General features: G+C 43.2%; 1 protein-coding gene across 3 annotated transcripts in view; it reads right to left on the bottom strand.

The window, feature by feature from the left end:
* The window catches only part of Dock11 (dedicator of cytokinesis 11), a 195,427-nt gene that overhangs the window by 78,411 nt on the left and 97,352 nt on the right, over positions 1-19,664 (bottom strand). For all 3 annotated transcript variants that reach the window (XM_075956583.1, XM_075956582.1, XM_075956581.1), the window contains exons 20-24: positions 18,358-18,481; positions 10,330-10,451; positions 9,665-9,751; positions 8,106-8,195; positions 2,277-2,395 (exon numbers count right to left, since the gene is read on the bottom strand). In XM_075956583.1, coding sequence (XP_075812698.1) covers positions 2,277-2,395; positions 8,106-8,195; positions 9,665-9,751; positions 10,330-10,451; positions 18,358-18,481 — 542 coding nt within the window. The remainder of the gene's footprint in view (positions 1-2,276; positions 2,396-8,105; positions 8,196-9,664; positions 9,752-10,329; positions 10,452-18,357; positions 18,482-19,664) is intronic.

Genomic DNA, 19,664 nt, shown 5'->3' on the forward strand with positions numbered 1-19,664 from the left:
AAAAGAACCAAATCAAAACAACAAGATGCCCAGACAACAGGGGGGGGGGGTAACAGAAGAGGTGACGCTCCCTAGCTTAGAGCCACAAGAGTCCGTTGCCTAATGCACTTCAGAGTCTTGTAAAATGCACTTCCTGGTTCAAAGGCAGCCTGGATGTTTAGTCTCCTTTCTAAATCCGGGTAGTCACTTAAAACATGGGCATAGCCCTATGTTGTGAAAGAGCTCAAGCAAAGTAAATACTGAAATCCCTTCCAGTGAGGATAAAAGGAACAGAAAAGAAAGATCAAGTGGCTGGGAGAGGTGGTGCATACCTGTAATCTTATAACACTTGAGAGGCTAAGGCAGGAGGATCGCCATGAGTCTGAGTCCTGGCTGGGCTACTGTCTCAACAACAACAAGAACAAAGAAAAAACAAAGAAACGAACAAAAGACAACATGAAAACCGTCGAAGAGGAACAGAGGGACAGAGGAGGTAAAATAATATGGTAGTTGGAGGTGAGGTGAAGAGACTAGCTGTGCCTTGTGCACTTCAGCAAACATCAGTGTCACCGGGAAGGCATCTTCACAGATTGCCTGGCTCCTTGCCTGGTGTTTCTGACTTTGCTGGGCTGAGGTAAAGTTCGGTGATTAGCATTTTGATAAGCTTCCTGAGGATACCATTGCTGGCTGCTGATCTGGGGAGTGCATGCTGAGAACCATTATATTAGAATAATGCTTCTTACATTTTCAACTGGACCGTTCTTGGCCGCAGAGTTGGGCACATAGCACACAGCCTAGGGTCTAGGGAAAGAGGCTATGGCAACTGTAGAAGCAGCAAAGCCAGTGACATCTAGGACTGAGCTCAGCATTTTTTTTAAAAAGTCTCCCTCCTATTTTCATTGAAATGCAAGTGTGTTTTTACCCTCCACCTTACAATGTATCCTTGTTTGTTTTCATACAGAAATAATTTATTCTTCAAAGTCAAAATTCATGGCTTAGTGACACATTATGTCCAGTAGGAGAAACACTGGCCATGTATGGCTATATTGGTTAAGACTAAAATGAACTACAATTAACTAGTCCTTCCCCAGAAGATCTAGCCACACTTCTAGTGTCAAATGTGGTGAGTGACTGCTTTATTGAACAACACAGGTAGAGAACGTGGCTAGAGAAAGGTCAGTTGAAATTTCTTTGTCTTATAAACAGGCATGGAGCAGGAAATAAGAGTGCATGCAATAGTGTAGGGTTTCAATATCTTATTTTCAACATGGATGGGTCAGCCAGATAGAAAACTGAGAAGTAAATATTTGACTCGAACTATACTTAAACCAAATGTATCTAAAAGACATATACAGAACACGTTTCATTCAACAGCAAAAGAAGACACATTCTTCTTACATGCCCATAGAATAATCTCCAGGATAGAGTATATAATAGGCTATTCAAAAAGTCTTAACAAGATTTAAGAAGATTGAAATCATGCCAAGTACAGTTTTCAACCACACTATGTCAAAATAAATCAACATGAGAAGAAAGTGTGGAAAATGGAAACACCTAGAAAGTAAACATCATGTTCTGAACAATTAGCCAAAAAAAAAAAACCAAAGAAAAGAGAAGAAAAAGAAAGAGAGAAAGAAAAGTAAAACTGCAGGAAAAATGAATGGACTTAGAATGTATAATATTAAGTGAGGTCGCACAATCTCAGAAAACACCCACATGGTCTCTTATCATATGTGGAACTTAGGCCATAGCATGTGTATATATGTAACCGAATATGCCTGTGGACTCAGTATAACAAGACTATTAGAGGATTAGAAAGGACTTAACACAGGAAATAAACACAAGTTCTGAAAGCGGGTATAGGGCTAATTGTTTTCCTAGTTCTAATTCTGTCACGGAGTTTTTGGTTTTGGTGATCATTGAGTGCATAAAAATATCATAAATATTGAAAGTGTAAAATCCAATGGGAAGTTCCACAGCTTCCCTTATGTACGGCTACTATGACTGCATAGAAGTTTGCCGAGATGTACAGACTTTGGGTCTGGTTCATTTAGTCACGTATTGTTTATTTTATTTGTAAGCTTTTATAATACAGTTAATTTCAAAACTTTCCAAAGAAAGAAAGAAATCCAAAGGAAAATTAAAAAAAAAAATCTTTCAGACAAGTGACAATGGGACAACATGACCAAACCAATGGGAATCAACAAACACAGTTCTAAGAGGGAAGTTCATAGCCACGACAAAAAGCAGAAAGACCTGAAGCAGATAGCTTCTTTCATTGTAACACCGAAACTCACATGGTGCAGTTGATGGGAACGTCATCTTCATGGGTCATGTTTGTGAGAACTCGGAAGAGTTGCATAAGAATTACAGGTAGAAACTGTATCATGACTTGGATCTCCATGGCATGCAAACACTAAAATAAGTCATTATTAGTTATGGAAACAAACAGAAATATGATCTAATTTGCAAATGTGAAACAATAAGAAAATTAAGTAATGAGCGGTATATCAACTAGACTAGCAGCTTGAGGAAACGGGAGCTTCTGAGACAGGGGACCTGATAATGACTTAATGCTCCCCTTTATTTTGCTATTCGGATTCCATGACCTTATTTGACATGAATACTCAGCTATAAAGCTAGCAAGTACAAATTACTTATGGGCTTTGAAGAGAAGACAACCGACTTAGGCTAAATCGGAGGGGGGGGGGGTTGGAAAGATCTGCCTCCAAGCAAGTCTCCTGCATTCTATATGCTTTCTAAGACAACCGTGGCCTCCAGGTAACCTGATGGGAAGTTAAATGAGCCGCAGGAAAGAACACATGTATATGCAATTTGCTTTATCCCACATCAGCTATGAAACAGTCTTGCACCTGAACATTCTTTTCAATTTTTATGACATTTTCCTTTGTGAGTGTTTGTGCGTGTGTGTGCACGTAGGAGCTTATGTGCCACAGGGCATGGGTGTGGTCAGAGGAGAACTTGGAGGAGTCAGTTCTCTCTTCTATTATACGGATCCCAGAAATCCAACTCAGAACGTCGGTCAGGCTTGCTACCTTTTCCCTATGAGCCATCCGGCCAGGCCTCTGACATTCTTCTAATCCATGCATTTATTTCACAGGCTTGCATTCTATCTCTGCTGATGGGTGTTACAAACATCCAAGTGAAGTGTTGCCATATACTGTATGTTCATGTATACATAGAAGTGTTACAGCAACCGTTTGCTACGTTTCCTTCTTCTTTCCATGACATTCACTCCATCAGCCGAGCAAAAAGAAAATCCAACTTTGCCGAGAATTTTTGACATCAGTTCTGTATGAAGTGCTTCGAGAAACACAATGATGAAGAAGCCAAGCCACCCTACTTAAGGGAACTCATCGCTTCTCTTTCTTGGTCTCCTTTACTTTTGTTCTATCTTTATATGCTCACATGCCTCTCTCCCTTTCAGGCCTCCATCATCTGTATCTCAATTAGTCCCACAAAGACTTTAAGCCTCTATGTAACTTCTCTCCCATCAGGCTCATGGGGCAGGCTGACAAGCCCCAGGCAGCACACAGGGTTATCCTTCCAAGGTTTCCTTCATTTGTGCTCTCTCTCTCTCTCTCTCTCTCTCTCTCTCTCTCTCTCTCTCTCTCTCTCTCTTCCTCCCTACTGCTGCCCCCTTTCAGGCTACGCCCTGGACAGTTTCTTCGCGTTCTCAGGATATCCAGCACACATTTCCAAAGTGATTGTCCACTCCCCTGAAGCACGGATGATATTAGACTACCTTCTACCAAGATGTTTTTCTTTTTCTTTTTCCTCTGGGTGCTGAAGATGTAGCACAGCTTCCCACACTCTAGGTAAGCACTGTCCTGCTGACCTACATCCTCAGCCCTCTAGAACAGTTGTGATGTCTTCCCATTACTGTGAGCAATGGCTTTCCTTCGGGAGTCACACGGTCTCTGTGGAAGGTTTAGTGATGTCTGGGGATATTTTTGGCTATCACAACTTGGGTGCATCTGTGCCGCTGGTTTCTACTGGGTAGAGGCCTATAGTTCTGATAAACATTCTACAACAAAGACCTATCATCCCCGACATGTCAATAGTGCTGAACCTGGGAAATCCTGATCGATGGAATTAAGTTGAATGCATTGAAGACCTAGCCTACATTTTGAACCTTAAAGCTGATTACTGTTCTTCAGAAACCGAATCGAGACATAAGTGCTGGTCTTGAAATATATCATCTGCTTTCCTTCCTTTTGTCCTTCTTCACGACTTTACCCACATCCTAATTACTCATCCAAGGCAGATCAAAATCCTCAGTTCAGTGAAGCCATTTCATTTTCTCACTCAAGGGGTACTGAGTGTACTTACAACAGTCAAACAGCAGGGGGCGACCAAAAATGCCCTGAACACAACTACCATTAAGCAGTTCACTGTCTAAAGGGGGTAAAGACACAAAACTGAGTCACTGCAGTACAACCAGCAAATAGGAGGACAGGCACGTGTACAACATGTACAAAAGAAGTGGCCTGGGCTGCGAGGGGTAGAGAACATGAGATAAGCAGAAGGGAAACAGCAGGCAGACGAGATAAGCCCTTCCATGCCCGATGGAGCTCAGACAGCTCTTCTGTTATTTGTTCTGAACAGCAGCCAGAGTATCCCTTTTGAAATGCCAACTAGATAATGCCATCGCTCTCTTGTTAAAAACAAAACAAACAAAGTAAGCAAAGGCCATCGTGGACCTTCCACACTCGGAACACTCTGCTTCTCTGTAGCCTCGCACCCCACTGGGTGTTCCATCTACGCTGTCTTCTTGCTTTCCTGCAAACGTGCCTGTAGAGGGCATGCGCGGCTGCTGTAAGAGTCTGTCATCACCTGTGACTGTCTGCCTCACTTCACAGTCTTTTCAGCCCGAAACTGGCCCATTTTCAGACAGCCCTTCCCTACTTAGAATGAATATACTTCTGGTCGCCCTAATTCCCATTAACCTATTCTTTTCTTCATAGTACTCAGCTTCCCTGTAGCTTAGCTATAATCTCCCTCCCTCAACAAAACTAGGCCTGTCTGAATTTCTCCAAGTTATATTCCCAGCACCCCGAACAATACCACACCAGGGGCATAATAAGTGTCTGGTGAATGGTTGACTAAATAAAAGGCAACAGAGGGCAAGGCAAAATGGAAGTCCCTATTCTACAGTGGCTTCTCAATGACCTGACTATTTCATATCTGTAGTCTGCACCAGACATGGAACAGCTCATCACATATGTCTTTCCATGATCCTCTGGATTATGAAGAAGTTGCTAGCTTGTCTTTGGTGAGGCTGTAAGGCTGTAATCCCCATACTGACGATATTTCTAAGCTAGTCTGCACTGCAAGCCCCATAGCACACACAGAGCTACTAAATACACACCAAAACTCAAAGAATAAATCAACTCATGAAACCGCCTTGTACAGGGACAACAGATAGAAAGGTTTGTGGGGATGCTCATGGGACCAGGAATCAAGAGATGTGTCACAGGCTCGGCTCAGCCGCCAACCAGCTCGAGCACTGCAGGCACATCAGTTCTCCTTAGACTTCTGTTTTCTCATCCTCAAAGAGAAACCTCTGCACAATCATTTCCACACCATTTTCGCAATCACATGCCATTTCACTTACTACCACCAGAGGGCGTGTACACACTGTACAGAGATCAGCCATTCCACACCCTTAAAAACAAATACCAGGGTACATTTTGTCAAATTTGAAGAATACCAGTATTTGAAGATGCTGCTGCTTCCCATACAGCTCTGTAAAAATTCTCACAAAGTTCCCCCCAGAAGGCAAAGCAATGACCTTAATAGATAAACCATTCGTCCATATAGTTGGACTCTTCTGAGATAGTACTCAGGACTGAATTTAAAAGTTACATGATTGGTATACCGCTTAAGGCCAAAAGCAACTACTGATTGATCAACTCTCCTGAACCAAAACTGAACATCCTTATACGGCAGGCAGAATAGTACTATAAAAACTAAAGCCAAGCCTGACCTAGAAGCTCTGATTCTTTAGACCCAGTCCAGTATGGGAGGATAAGACACGAGTATCGGCAGTTCAAGGCCTACCTGGGCTAGATAGTGAGTTTAAAGGTCAGCCTGGACAACTTAGTAAGGATGTCTTGAAATTAGAAAATAAAATATAGGATTGAGGAGATAGCGCAGTGGATAAATTGCTTGCCAGCCAAGCATGAGGACCTGATTCTGATCTCCAGTAAGAACATAAAAATCCAGACATGGTATTGCCAGCTTGTGATTCCTGGTAAGGGATGAGGGTTCTCTGGCCTGCCTAGCTGACTTGGTAAGCCAAAGGCCAGTGAGAGACTCTGTATTGAGAGACTAGGAAGATAGCTCCTGAGAAACAAAACCCAAGCTGACCTCTGGTTTGCACACCCCTGTGTCTACACACCCTTACACAAAGAGGTACCCGCACGCATAAGCGTGCACACATACAAAATATGAAAAAGTGGGCCGATAGTGACATGGTCTGGTGTTTAAGTACCTGGCACGTGTGAGGCCCTGGGTTCAAGTTACAGTACAACAACAGCAAAAGAACAAAAGGCAAATCATTGCCATTACACTTGTCAGATGCCTTCAAGGCTTCCTATCGGAATTGTGTATATATATATAAAAGCCCTCACTCCAGCCTCTGAGGCTCCCAGCTGCCTCAAGGTCAGGCCTTACCGCTCTGCGCACCAGCCAGACTACAGCCCTTCCTGCCCCACCAAGCCACGTTCCTCAGGGACTCTGCTGCCGGCTGTTCCCAGCTCTTCCTCAGCCATGCACTTGGCTGCCATCTTTCTTTAAGCTGCTGCCTAAATATCCTATTACCAGAGGCCTCCTCTCTGGCCTCTGTAGGACAGAAGTCTAGCTCATTTCCTTGTTCGGTCTCACTGCTTCTATTTTCTCTAGGGCAGTGGCTCTCAGCCTTCCCAATGCTGCGACCCTTTAATATAGTTCCTCATGTTATGGTGACCCCCAATCCTAACATTGTCATTGCTACTTCATAATTATAATCTTCCTACTGTTGTAAGCTGCAACGTAAATATCCGATATGCAGGATTTCTGATTCGCGACCCCTGTGGGGCTGTGACTTAGAAATTGAGAACTGCTACTCTACAGCGTCTCTAATCATCACGTGACATCTCTACCTGCTCATTTCTATGCTCATTCCCTCCACAAGACCTGAAGCTCCTTGACAAGACATACAGTTTTATTGGCTAGACCCCTGGTGCCTGCTTTCCAGAAGGTGTGTGTCATGAACAATTACAAGCCAGCAGATGAGCTGCCTTGTTTAAGACTCGTGACCAATGGGTATTACTCTTCTCCCCGTGAACAACTAAGAGAAGCTCTGCAACCTGGTCAAGGTTAATCACAGACCTAGTTAATGACGGCTCTGTGACAGTAGACCAGCTTACGATTCCAGACCCATACATTGTCTCACGCCATCCTATCTGTCTGAAAGGAAGGGTTTCCTGAAGTCACTGTTAGGGAGACCCTGGAGAGTCTTCAGCTCAAAATGGCGCAGATTTTCTGCAGCTAACCTACTAAGGTAGCAACAAAGCAAGCAACCACTGCTAGTCGGGTCCTAGGTTGCACACCGCAGCAGCACCGAGTGAATAAGTCAAGTGTTAGGTTCTCTGTCCGCTACAGTGTGGTATCCTAAAGACTCCCTAAGACTCCCTCCCCTGTGCCACGATCAGACAATGTTTCTATCTTCAGCGGGCCCTCGTGGTAGTCTCCCCCTAGCGGGTACAGAACCATCTCATACTTCATGACAAGAAAAAGTGTTTTCTGGCCCTTCCCCCACCAGCATGTTCTCCTTTCCGTGAGAGTTAGCAGGAAGAGCCGAGACCCTAAAAGCCATTTGTGCAACTAAAATCATAAGGTTTCTAAGCAATAATGTCCAATGTGGGCTCTAATATGTTCTCCCTAACATAGCTGTTGTCTGCTTCTAAGCGGCCACTTGCTGGAAAAGCACAAAAAAGAAAGTGTCCTCCTGGGGCCCACGGGATTTTCAACTGTTTGTCTGGTCCTTTACTCCATGTCAAAATGCAGCGGCAGAAAGGCACGAAAAGCGAACCTTTTGCGGCTAGCTGCTGCTCGTTTACCTTTAAATATTTAATGAGCTCCCCTGGAACTTCTTTCGAGCCCGACTGTATCAGCTGGCAATGATGGAAGAATTTGTGCACATGCAGATCCTGGAACACAGATGGAAACAGCCATATGAGGTTGGATTCATTACCCCCAAGCACACCCTTCCAGTTCTCCCTGATCCGGCATCTTGATGGCCTATCTCTCTGGGCGTTCTAATACCAGGACCCAGGAGCCATCTCTGCTAATATGTGCTATGTGCCTGAAAACCTCTTGACTGTCACGTGAATAAGCACAGCCAGATGAAACTGGTGTGTACCCGAGCACGCAGGAAGTTGCTAAGCATGCCCAACCAGCTTGACACTTATTTAAGCCCTAAAAAGAGTGTGCTCTATCAAATTGAGCTGTTTCTCTATTTTAATGAAATGAGCAGGAACAGAGGTTTGAAACAGCAGGAGAAGCAAGTTCCCAGATGAATCATTCCTAGCGTTCAGTACTCAGCTTTGCTGGCGAGTCCAGTTATCCCCTATGAAGTCTGTACATGTTGATTTTCTGGACAGTGGGGTCACAGCAGGAGGTAGAAAATGTAATGTGCGTTTTGAACTGGAATTACTGATTGGTTTTTTGTGCCTCAGGGAAAACTGCCTCTTTTGACTTAACCTCAGTTTTCTCATGACAGGGAGAGGGAGAGAGTGAAGATATAAGGGAAAGACTGGAGAGAGCTTGAGGGAATGGGAGAGTGGAGATGGAGGAAGGGCGGATATAGGAGCAGGGAAGAAGATGTCTACATTAAGAGATCCATTTTAAGGTTGGCAAGAGACCTGGCTCTAGAGGGGATACCAAGCGTCCATGGGGATGTCCCCAGCTAGGTCCTTGGGCAGCAGAGGAGAGGGTGCCTGAACTGGCCTTGCCCCACTGTCACACTGAATATCACCATAGAATCTTTGTCTGGCACAGATGGAGATAGAGACAGAGACCCTCATCAGAACAACGGACTGAGCTCCCAAGGTCCAGATGAAGAGCAGAAGGAGGGAGAAGATGAGCAAGGAAGTCAGGACCACGAGGGGTTGGTCCACCCACTGAGACAGTGTGCCACTGTTCTAATGGGAGCTCACCAAGGCCAGCTGGACTGGGACTGAACCAGCATGGGATCAAACCGGACTCTCTGAATGTGGCTGACAATGGGGGCTGACTGAGAAGCCAATGAAAAGGCACTGGGACTTGTTTCTACTACATGTTCTGGCTTTTTGGGATCCTAGTCTATTTGGATGCAAAACTTCCTAGGCCTGGATGTAGGGGGGAGGGCCTTGGACTTCTCACAGGGCAGGGTACCCTGCCCTCTCTCAAGCAGGGAGGGGGAGGGAGGAGGGTGAGTGGGGGAGCGGGAGGGGAATGGGAGGAGGGAAGCAAGTGTAAATTTTTGAATGGAAAAATAAAAAAATGATGACGTGACGATAGCCCCTACATGCCATCTAGAGTTCAATTTCTCCAAGCAGTGGGAGATTAAAAATGATCGAGTTTAAGAAGGAAACAGATTCCAGTACTCAGATTGAGAAATTTGGCTGCTTCAATTTACCTGTGTATAAATGGTTGATTCTAAGTGGCTCTTAATCTTCAGCAAAGGCTTCGCACCATCTACCCATTTGATATCCGCATTCGATTGCTGCACAGAAATTCAGTCGTGAGCATCTATTTTATAGCAAAAAAAATGCATGAACAACCTACAATACTGCCTGTGCACTTTCACAGATTTCAGAAAGTGTTAGGTTCATCCAAAGATCTCCTGGAGAACATAAGTGCCCTTTAGGATAAATGTGTCCTAAGTCATTTAAGATTTCCAGTCCTCCGCTGACGTTTATAAACTACCACCCCAAAAATGAATTAAATAAATGCGGGGTATTTTCCTTTTTATTGTTTTTATTGTGCTATACATTTTCCCTTGCTCCCCTCACTTCCTACCATCTTCCATGACCCCCCCCACATGCTCCCAATTTACTCAGGAGACCTTCCTTTATCTCCTTCCTATTTAGATCCATGAGGGTTTTTATAAGTCATGCTCCAAATGCAGTTTTAAAAGTTAGTAGAGTTATCATCTGTAAACACAGAGCAAAGACTTTCCTTGTGAAGGAGGACCAGCCTTTGGACCATATTTGGGTATTCCTGGTCCAAACCATGCCAACAAAGTTCTCCTTTTAAACATCTAAAATGCAGTCACTCGCACAGATGCAGACATGCCCCTACCCTTCTTGACTCTGCATCGTTCACATTCAAGTAGCCTGGGGGAAGATTGGCTGAGACCGGCAGCTGCTGTTCACATGTGATAACTCTCCCATCCTTCAGCAAGGGTACCCAGGCAAATCCAACTGCAGAGACAATGACCAACCGTGATAAAGGACATCACCAATACAATTAGCTATGCAAACGTCTGCAAGTTAGGGCAGAAAGGAAGATGGTGATGGCTCCAGGGATCTGTATGCTGGAGCCCAGGTGACAGGCAACTGTGGGGCAGGGAAGGAAAAATGCATTTGGATCATTTCCTAATGCCAGCCTAGCTACTAAAAGGTTACTGGCTCTGTATCTTTGGCAATGAAAATGAGAGTAACGCAGCCTTTTGCAGTTCAAAGAATTGAGGGGCTGGTTTCAGATGATACATGAATATATTGAAGTTTAGAATGTGCCCTGATACCACTATCTCTCTGTGCTGAGGGCTGTTTTGGTAGCTTCGTGTTTTAGAAGGTTCGGGTCCCTCTTATCTACCCTCCTACTTTGAGTTCAAAGTTGACACCATCTCAGTCAGGAACCATGTGTTCCAAAATCTCTTATGGTAACCCTGGCATATGGAGTATGGAAAATTAAGGTCATAAGTCAAGGCTATGGTCTACATTGATCCAAGGTAGTAAAAGTGTCAATCATTTAGACAGGCAGAGTTTTCCTGACTGGAGGTAGAGAAGGCGCAGAGGGAAAATGCAGTCGGGCGACAGTGTTTATGACGTCAGTCCACTGAGAGATTTCCTGCCATATCTACATTTCTTAACACTTCTACCCTCAAAGGGAAACCTTGGCTTTCTATTAGAAAACTCCTCATGTCTGCTGTACTAACCAGAGCCATCTGGGTTGCTCAGACTGCTTAGTGTCAGTGTTTCCATCAGACAGATTACTCTGGGCTTCGAGTGTTTATAACTCAGGTGGTAAAAAGAAAAGAGACCAAGGAAGTGAAAGTGAAAGATCTATTTGACAAGAACTTTAAGGCATTGAAGAAAGAAATTGAAGAGGACACCAGAAAATGGAAGGACCTCCCTTGCTCTTGGATTGGGAGGATCAGCATAGTAAAAATGGCAATTCTACCAAAGGCAATTTATAGATTTAATGCAATCCCCATCAAGGTCCCATCAAAATTCTTCACAGATCTTGAGAGGACAATAATCAACTTTATATGGAAAAACAAAAAACCCAGGATAGCCAAAACAATCTTATATAATAAGGAACTTCTTGGAACTTCTGGAGGCATTACCATCCCTGACTTCAAACTCTATTACAGAGCTACAGTGATGAAAACAGTGTGGTATTGGCATAAAAACAGAGAAGTCGACCAATGGAATCGTGTAAAAGACCCGGATTTTAACCCACAAACCTATGAACACCTCATTTTCGATAAAAGAGCTAAAAGTATACAATGGAAGAAAGAAAGCATCTTCAACAAATGGTGCTGGCAGAACTGAATGTCAACCTGTAGAAGAATGAAAATAGACCCATATCTATCACCATGCACAAAACTCAAGTCCAAATGGATCAAAGACCTCAATATCAATCTGAACACACTGAACCTGATAGAAGAGAAAGTGGGAAGTACCCTACAACATATGGGCACAGGCGATCGCTTCCTAGGTACAACCCCAGCAGCACAGACATTAAGGGCAACATTGAATAAATGGGACCTACTGAAACTGAGAAGCTTCTGTAAAGCAAAGGACACTGTCACTAAGACAAAAAGGCAACCCACTCACTGGGAGATCTTCACCAACCCCGCAACAGACAAAGGTCTGATCTCCAAAATATATAAAGAACTCAAGAAACTAGACTTTAAAATGCTAATTAACCCAATTAAAAAATGGGGCACTGATCTGAACAGAGAATTCTCAACAGAAGAAGTTCAAATGGCCAAAAGACACTTAAGGTCATGCTCAACCTCCTTAGTGATCAGGGAAATGCAAATCAAAACAACTTTAAGATATCATCTTACACCTGTCAGAATGGCTAAAATCAAAAACACCAAGGATAGCCTTTGCTGGAGAGGTTGTGGAGGAAGGGGTACCCTCATCCATTGCTGGTGGGAATGCAATCTTGTGCAACCACTCTGGAAATCAGTGTTTCGGTTTCTCAGGAAATTCGGGATCAACCTACCCCTGGACCCAGCAATGCCACTCTTGGGAATATACCCAAGAGATGCTCGATCATATGACAAGGGCATTTGTTCAACTATGTTCATAGCAGCATTATTTGTAATAGCCAGAACCTGGAAACAACCTAGATGTCCTTCAATGGAAGAATGGAATATATACACATTAGAGTACTTACTCAGCGGTAAAAAAAAAAAAAAAATGAGTTCTCGAATTTTGCATGCAAATGGATGAAAATAGAAAACACTATCCTGAGTGAGGTAACCCAGACCCGAAAAGATGAACATGGGATGTACTCACTCATAATTGGGTCCTAGCTATAAATAAAGGTCAGTGAGTCTATAATTTGATATCCTAAAGAAGCTAAATAAGAAGGTGAACCCAAAGAAAAACATATAGCTATCCTCCTGGTTATGGGAAGTAGACAAGATTGCCGGGCAAAAAAATTGGGATCTTGAGGGTGGGGTGGGAGGGGAGTAAGGGGAGATGAGGAGAGAAAAGTGAGAAGAGGAGGATGGGGGGAACTTGGGGAAACGGGATGATTGGGATAAAGGAAGGTTGGATAGGGGAGCAGGGAAGCACAAATCTTATTTAAGGGAGCCATCTTTGGGTTGGCAAGAGACTTGGACCTAGAGGGGCTCCCAGGTGCCCAGGGCAATGTCCCCAGTTCGTTCCTGGGGCAGCTGAAGATAGGGAACCTGAAATGACCGTATCCTATTGCCATACTGATGAATATCTTGCATATCACCATAGAACCTTCATCTGGTGATGGATGGAGATAGAGACAGAGACCCACACTGGAGCACCAGACTGAGCTCCCAATGTCCTAATGAGGAGCAGAAGGAAGGAGAACATGAGCAAAGAACTCAGGACCACAAGGGGTGCACCCACCCACTGAGACAGTGGGGCTGATCTATTGAGAGCTCACCAAGGCCAGCTGGACTGTGACTGAAAAAGCATGGGACAAAACTGGACTCTCTGAATATGATGGACAATGAGGGCTGCTGAGAAGCCAAGGACAATGGCACTGGGTTTTGATCCTACTTCATGTTCTGGCTTTTGTGGGAGCCTAGCCAGTTTGGATGTTCACCTTCCTAGACCAGGATGGAGGGGGCGAGGACTTTGGACTTTCCACAGGGCAGGGAACCCTGACTGCTCTTCAGACTGGAGAGGGAGGGGGAGAGGAGTGGGGGAAGGGGGAGAGGAGTGGGAGGAGGGGGGGGAATGGGAGGCTGGGAGGAGGCAGAAATTTTTTTTCAATAAAAAAAAATTTAAAAAAGAAAAGAAAAGAGAAACAACCCAAGCTTGCTCTGGATGGACTTCTGGCAAATAATCAGGGGTGTTGGATGAAGAGCATTTACAAATCTACTGCTTTCCAAGTCTTAAAAATTCTTTGCATGAATGCCTATGCACATGTGTGCATGTGTGTGCATGTGTGTGTTTATACTGTGAACACAGAAGTCAACACAAATCTGGTTAGAATGTCTTCGTGTACATGTTTAATCTGGCAAATGTGTTTACTCTCACAAGCCAGCCAACACATGGTTTTCTCTCAGTAGACAGAGGTCTTTCACAGATGCTGAGCCATTGCGGCTGAGCATCTTCTCCAGCGCTGCTTCAAGCATGCTTCCCCCAGACCTCTGCTCTCAGAAAAAGCAAACAAGGGATGTGTGCAGAAGGACCACTAGAAACGATAATGTCAGGAAGCCTACAAAGCCTCAACCCTATACAAAGATCTACGGAGACTAAGGAATGCTGAGTGAGAATAGAAGAAATAGTCTTCTCCAGGGAAGAATAAACCAACTGGTTATCCAATACCAAATAGTTAGCCCTAAAAACACATGTTACATTATACAGACTGAGCAGGTCGTATTTAGGAATGTGTGTGTGTGTGTATGCATGTAGTATCAATTAATTTAAAAGGGGGATGAATTTGAAAGTAAGCAATGAGAGATATATGGGAAGATTTGGAGGGAAAAAAGGAAAAGGAAAATGATGTCATTATAATCTCAAAAATAGAAGAAAAAGGCAAATAAAAAAGAGGGAAAGAAAGAAATGACACTGTTGACGCTCTGAAACTTTGACCAATGGGAAATACTCTGCAATTCTGACCAACAGGGGAAAAATTCCAAACTAGAAACTGGAAAAACACATTTCTTGCTTTTAGACAATCTTTTTCCTCACGCAGGTTTTAATGGGGTATGATTTGTATAATTGTTTTAGTGAATTTGCAGTCGCTTCATTAACAGGAACCGCAGACATTTTTCAGTACTCAGAAGAGAAAGTCAGCCGACCTCGGCAAGCACTCCCAAGTCCCCTGCATCCCCCATCCCTAGAAACCATCAATCCACTCTCTGCCTGCAGGAATCTGCTTAGGTGAGTGTTTTGCGGTGTGAATTATCAGAGCATGGCCAAGTGTGTCCCTTACTTGAAACTCATGGGCAGCATTTGGAAGCTGTAAAGATACACTATCAAGCATGCCATCTGGCACAGGGGTAGGAAGCCACTTAGAAGGGGGACAGTTAGAATTGATGAGTGGTATGAAGAATCACCACCTCATGCTCCACTGAACATCTTGTCCATTTCTGTCTAGAATTTGGATGAGGAAATTCCAACGAATACTTGCACGGATTTTCATAGTTCTGCTTTCACGTCATTTCTCCAGGCTTCTGCTCTAAACTAAGTGTGCTTTCAGTGAGGATCCCTAATAGTCAGTCCCGCTGCCTGATGGTATCCCTCGGGGAGCACACTTGCCCCCAAGATACTGGTGTATCTTCTTTTCGATTACCTAATATTGAAAGTTCAGATATTTTCCAGGTACAATAAATACAGTCATCCCTTGGAATCCGCAGGAGGCTGACTGGTGAAAGATCACCCCAGAAATACTAAAATTTGTGCATGCTTGATTCCCCTATGTAAAATGGCATAGTATTTACATCCCTACACACATCCTCCTGTATATGTCAAAGCATTGCTTGATTACATATAATATCTACTGGAATGTAAATGCTAAGTAAATAATCATTTTACTCCCGATTAGTGGACAAAAATAAGGGAGGGAGAAGCCTATATGCATTTACTATAAATGCATTTATTTTGGAATTTTGAGACAGGGTCTCTCTCTCTATAGTCCTGGCTATCCTGGAACTATGTATGTAAACTAAACTCGACTCAAACTCACAGAGATTCACCTGCCTCTGCCTCCTAAGTGTTGGGATTAAAGGCGTGTGCCACCACATCCAGCTTCAGATGCAATTTTGTTTTTGTGTTTTGAAAGAGGGTTTCTCTGTGTAGTCCTGGCTGTCCTGGAACTCACTCTGTAGACCAGACTGGCCTCGAACTCAAAGACTTGGGAGTGCTTGCCGAGGTCGGCTGACTTTCTCTTCTGAGTACTGAAAAATGTCTGCGGTTCCTGTTAATGAAACGACTGCAAATTCACTAAAACAATTATACTGGCCTCTACCTCTTGAGTGCTGGGCTTAAAGGCGTGCTCTACCACCACCCAGCTTTCAGATGCAATTTTTTAAAAATAGCGTTTACAGGGACAGGGAGACAGCTCAATAGGTAAAGGGCTTGCCATGCGAACATGAAGACATGAGTTCGGTCCTTAGAATGAACATTGAAAAAAGCCAAGTGTGGTGATGGATAATTCCCAGCTCCTAATGGTACTGTAGGGAGGTGGATCCCTAGGGATTGCAGGCCAGTGAGAGACCCTGTCTCAATAAAGCCTGGGTGGCACCTATGGAATGACAGTGAAGACTGTCTTTTGGCCTGGTCATGCATGTATGTATGCATGTATGCACAATGAAAATATATGCACATGTAAAGTAATATTTTTAATCCACAGATGGTTGCATGTATTCATAAGGAACCCACAGAGATTCTGACTGCAAGGATTTAAACTTTTTCTTCCTTTTTTTTCTTTAAAGATAGGAACACACTCTATAGCATAGGTTAGGATTAAGCTTATGGCAATCCTCCTGCCTCAGCCTCCTGAGTGCTGCAATTACAGATATGAACCTACATACTTGACATTCCTTTTCTTTAACTCTTCTTTATTCTTCTTTCCTGATATGGTCATAGTGTATCCCCTTTCTTTTCATGACCTTTTAAATAGGTCCCCGACTGTGTCCTTCTATTCTTCCTTCCTTCTTTCTGTTCTAACTCACACTGCCCTTCGCTTTGCTTCCTGGCCCATTTTCCTCCAAAACAGCTCAGACTGGTTTAAATAACCCTTCCATAATCCCACGCCTGTTACGAAAGAAAGTCAAATTCACAGCCTGGCCTTCAATGCTTTCCACAATGCTTTTCAATCAGGTATCCTGTGGTCCCCCACTCAGCATCCTGGGCTCTTATGTTTGTCAAGTACTTACAGTGTAGTTTTCTGTCCATACTTTATTTCTCTGACTCTGTCAAAGCTGTCCCTTGATCCCAGACTGCCCCACCTTCTGGCCATCATGGCCTTGCCAAGCTCAGTCCCATCCTTTAAGACCGCACTCACATTCTGTCTCCTAAAAGCCTCCCCTCAGTCGCAGCCACTTGTCCTTCCACTAGCTGAACAACTCACTCTTCTGTCTCACGTATCACAGTGTTCTCGGTGCTCACTGCTATCTGTCTTATACTAGAGTGATCTGTCTACATAAAACAAGTCTAGTTAACTAGATGATATGCTCGATGAAGAGATGCTCTGACCTGGTTGGTTTCTCTATCAACATAAGAAAGAGACATTTGGAAAGAAAGACACTCAATTGTAAAAACACCTCCATAAACTGACCTATAGGCAAGTCTATTGGGCCTTTTCTTGATTAATGATTGCTAGGAAGAGCGCCAGCTCATTGTGGACCATCCCATCCCTGGGCAGACGATCCTGAGTTCTATAAGAAAGCAGGCTGAGCAAGCCACAAGGAGCCAGCCAGTAAGCAGCACTTCTTGTCCTGACTTCCTTTCATAACGGACTACAAGTTGCAAAACTGAAATAAACCCTTTCCTCCTCGAGATGCTTTGTGATTATAGTGTTTTCACATCAATACAAACTGGAACACAAGCTCTAGATTAGATTTTTTTTCACTACATTCTCTATAGTGTTTACTACTATAGTTCACAGAAAAAATATGCAGAAATATTTGGTGAATGGATGCATCCTGAGGCACGCTGACATTGATAAAGCGGAAGTGGCACCGGCTATGCTCACAGTCCTTGGATGTTCTTCTAAAGCTGTCTTCCACTGGTTTATTTAAAGCCTTCGTGACATGGGACCAGAACTAGTGCCTCGGTGCTAAAGCTTATTTAACTTCATTAAATCTGTTCTCATTAGCAACAGGCAGTCCCCAATCTCCCTCCAGCTCACAGATGTCCCTGGCTCTGGGCTCTCTTTTCTCTTCCACAACAAGCATAACTGGAAAATTCTAGTTGCAGGGCAATTCTGCATAAAACGAATAACAACACTGTATCGTAATATGTGTTTCTCCCTGAGAGCAGCGTTATCACTTTATGTTGCTTAATGGAGTTTGGCTGTGCTGATGAGCACTTGGACAAAGCTATTTAATACACATGATAATAAAATCAACATATAATTTGTCTTTTGCCAATGAACTGTTTTCAGATGGAGCCTGTGATGCTGCCCAGGGTGGCCTTGAACTCCTGGGCTCAAGTAATCCTCTCCTCTTAGCCTCTTGAGCAGTTGAGACTACAGGAATACACAATGTACACGGCTTAGCAACAAACTTTATAACTCAGAAATATACTTTTTGGTCAAGGAGTGCAGTAGTCAACAGCTTGATGAGAAGATTTATATCCTACAGAAAGAAGATATGACCCTGGGTTTGCTCCCCAACACCACAGTGAGCAAACAAACAAATAGCAGCACACATACCTGGAGTTTCCACTGTGTCCTGCTTTTTGGTTGTTCCTTTGGTGTTGATTTCACAGCTTACATGATAAAAAGTAAAAAGCAAATGATGTTTTTGGTGCAGGTGAATGGGAAGCTCAATTTTGATCTGAAAAGAGAGGGAAATGACATAGGACATTTTGTTTTGCTTTGTCTTACTTGTCATGTTGGGCTGGCAGACATGTAGGTCAGTTTCACCATACTGTTCCAAAACACTCCCTGAAGAACAAGCCTAGTGGCCAAATAGCAGGTATCATTTCAATATATTTCAAATATTTTTCTGGTTGGTTTCAGTTTGACAGCAGGACTCTTCCTGCGTTGTGGGGATTTAATACTTTTGTTGACATAATACTTTATTCCTGCATAGTTCACTAGAGTCTCCCAGTTTCAACTTTATAGCATGATTTTTTTCTAAAGCACTAGATTAAAAAAAATCCTTACACCCAGGGATGCTGTAGCCCAGTGCAATCCATTTCAAATGAGTTCTAAATTGGCAAAGCTACATTTGCCTAAGTCATTGTTCCTCTGTGCATGGAAAAAGAAACCTTACAAATAAAGTGCCAATACCATGGCATTAGAGTACCCACAAATCAAAGTTCACAAAAAAAATTCTCTAGAAAAAAATATTTTTCTTTCTTTCCTTTTTTTTTCTTTTTGTTTCTTTTTGTCTTTTTTTGTCTTTTTTTTTCTTGGTTTTCAGGATGGGGTTTCTCTGTGTAAAAGCCCTGACTGTCCTGGAACATGCTGTGTAGATCAGGCTGGACTCGGACTCACAGAAATCCACCTGCCTCTGCTTCCTGAGTGCTGGTATTAAAGGCGTGCTCCACCACCACCTGGCTAGTAACTTTATTCTTGAAAAAACAAAAAGAAATCAATATGACTCAAAAATTTAGGTCCAAAGGATGCTTATAAGAAACTGAGTTTCTAATTGGAAACCAATTTTATGCTTCAACCTCCTATTAGCAGTTAAGAGACAAATTAAAAATTTAAATGACTTGGCACACATGCCTGTAACCATAACTGTACACATGAAAGGAACTGTTCCCTGTCTTTCCTAGTCAATATCTAATGAATGAATGAAAAACTCTATGGTTTTAGACATTCTAAAAACATATCTAATTTACTATGTGATCTAGCTCTTTTCACTGGCTATAGACCTATGTATAAGAAACAGCATGTGGTTAGACATTTGCTCCAATGATAGTACATACAAGGCATGGCTTGGAGTATTATCACCATGGTCTGTTACAGATATACTTCATTACAGAACATGCCTATTCACAGTACTCAGG

The sequence above is a fragment of the Microtus pennsylvanicus genome, chromosome X, assembly GCF_037038515.1.
Source record: "Microtus pennsylvanicus isolate mMicPen1 chromosome X, mMicPen1.hap1, whole genome shotgun sequence".
NCBI lineage: Eukaryota > Metazoa > Chordata > Mammalia > Rodentia > Cricetidae > Microtus > Microtus pennsylvanicus.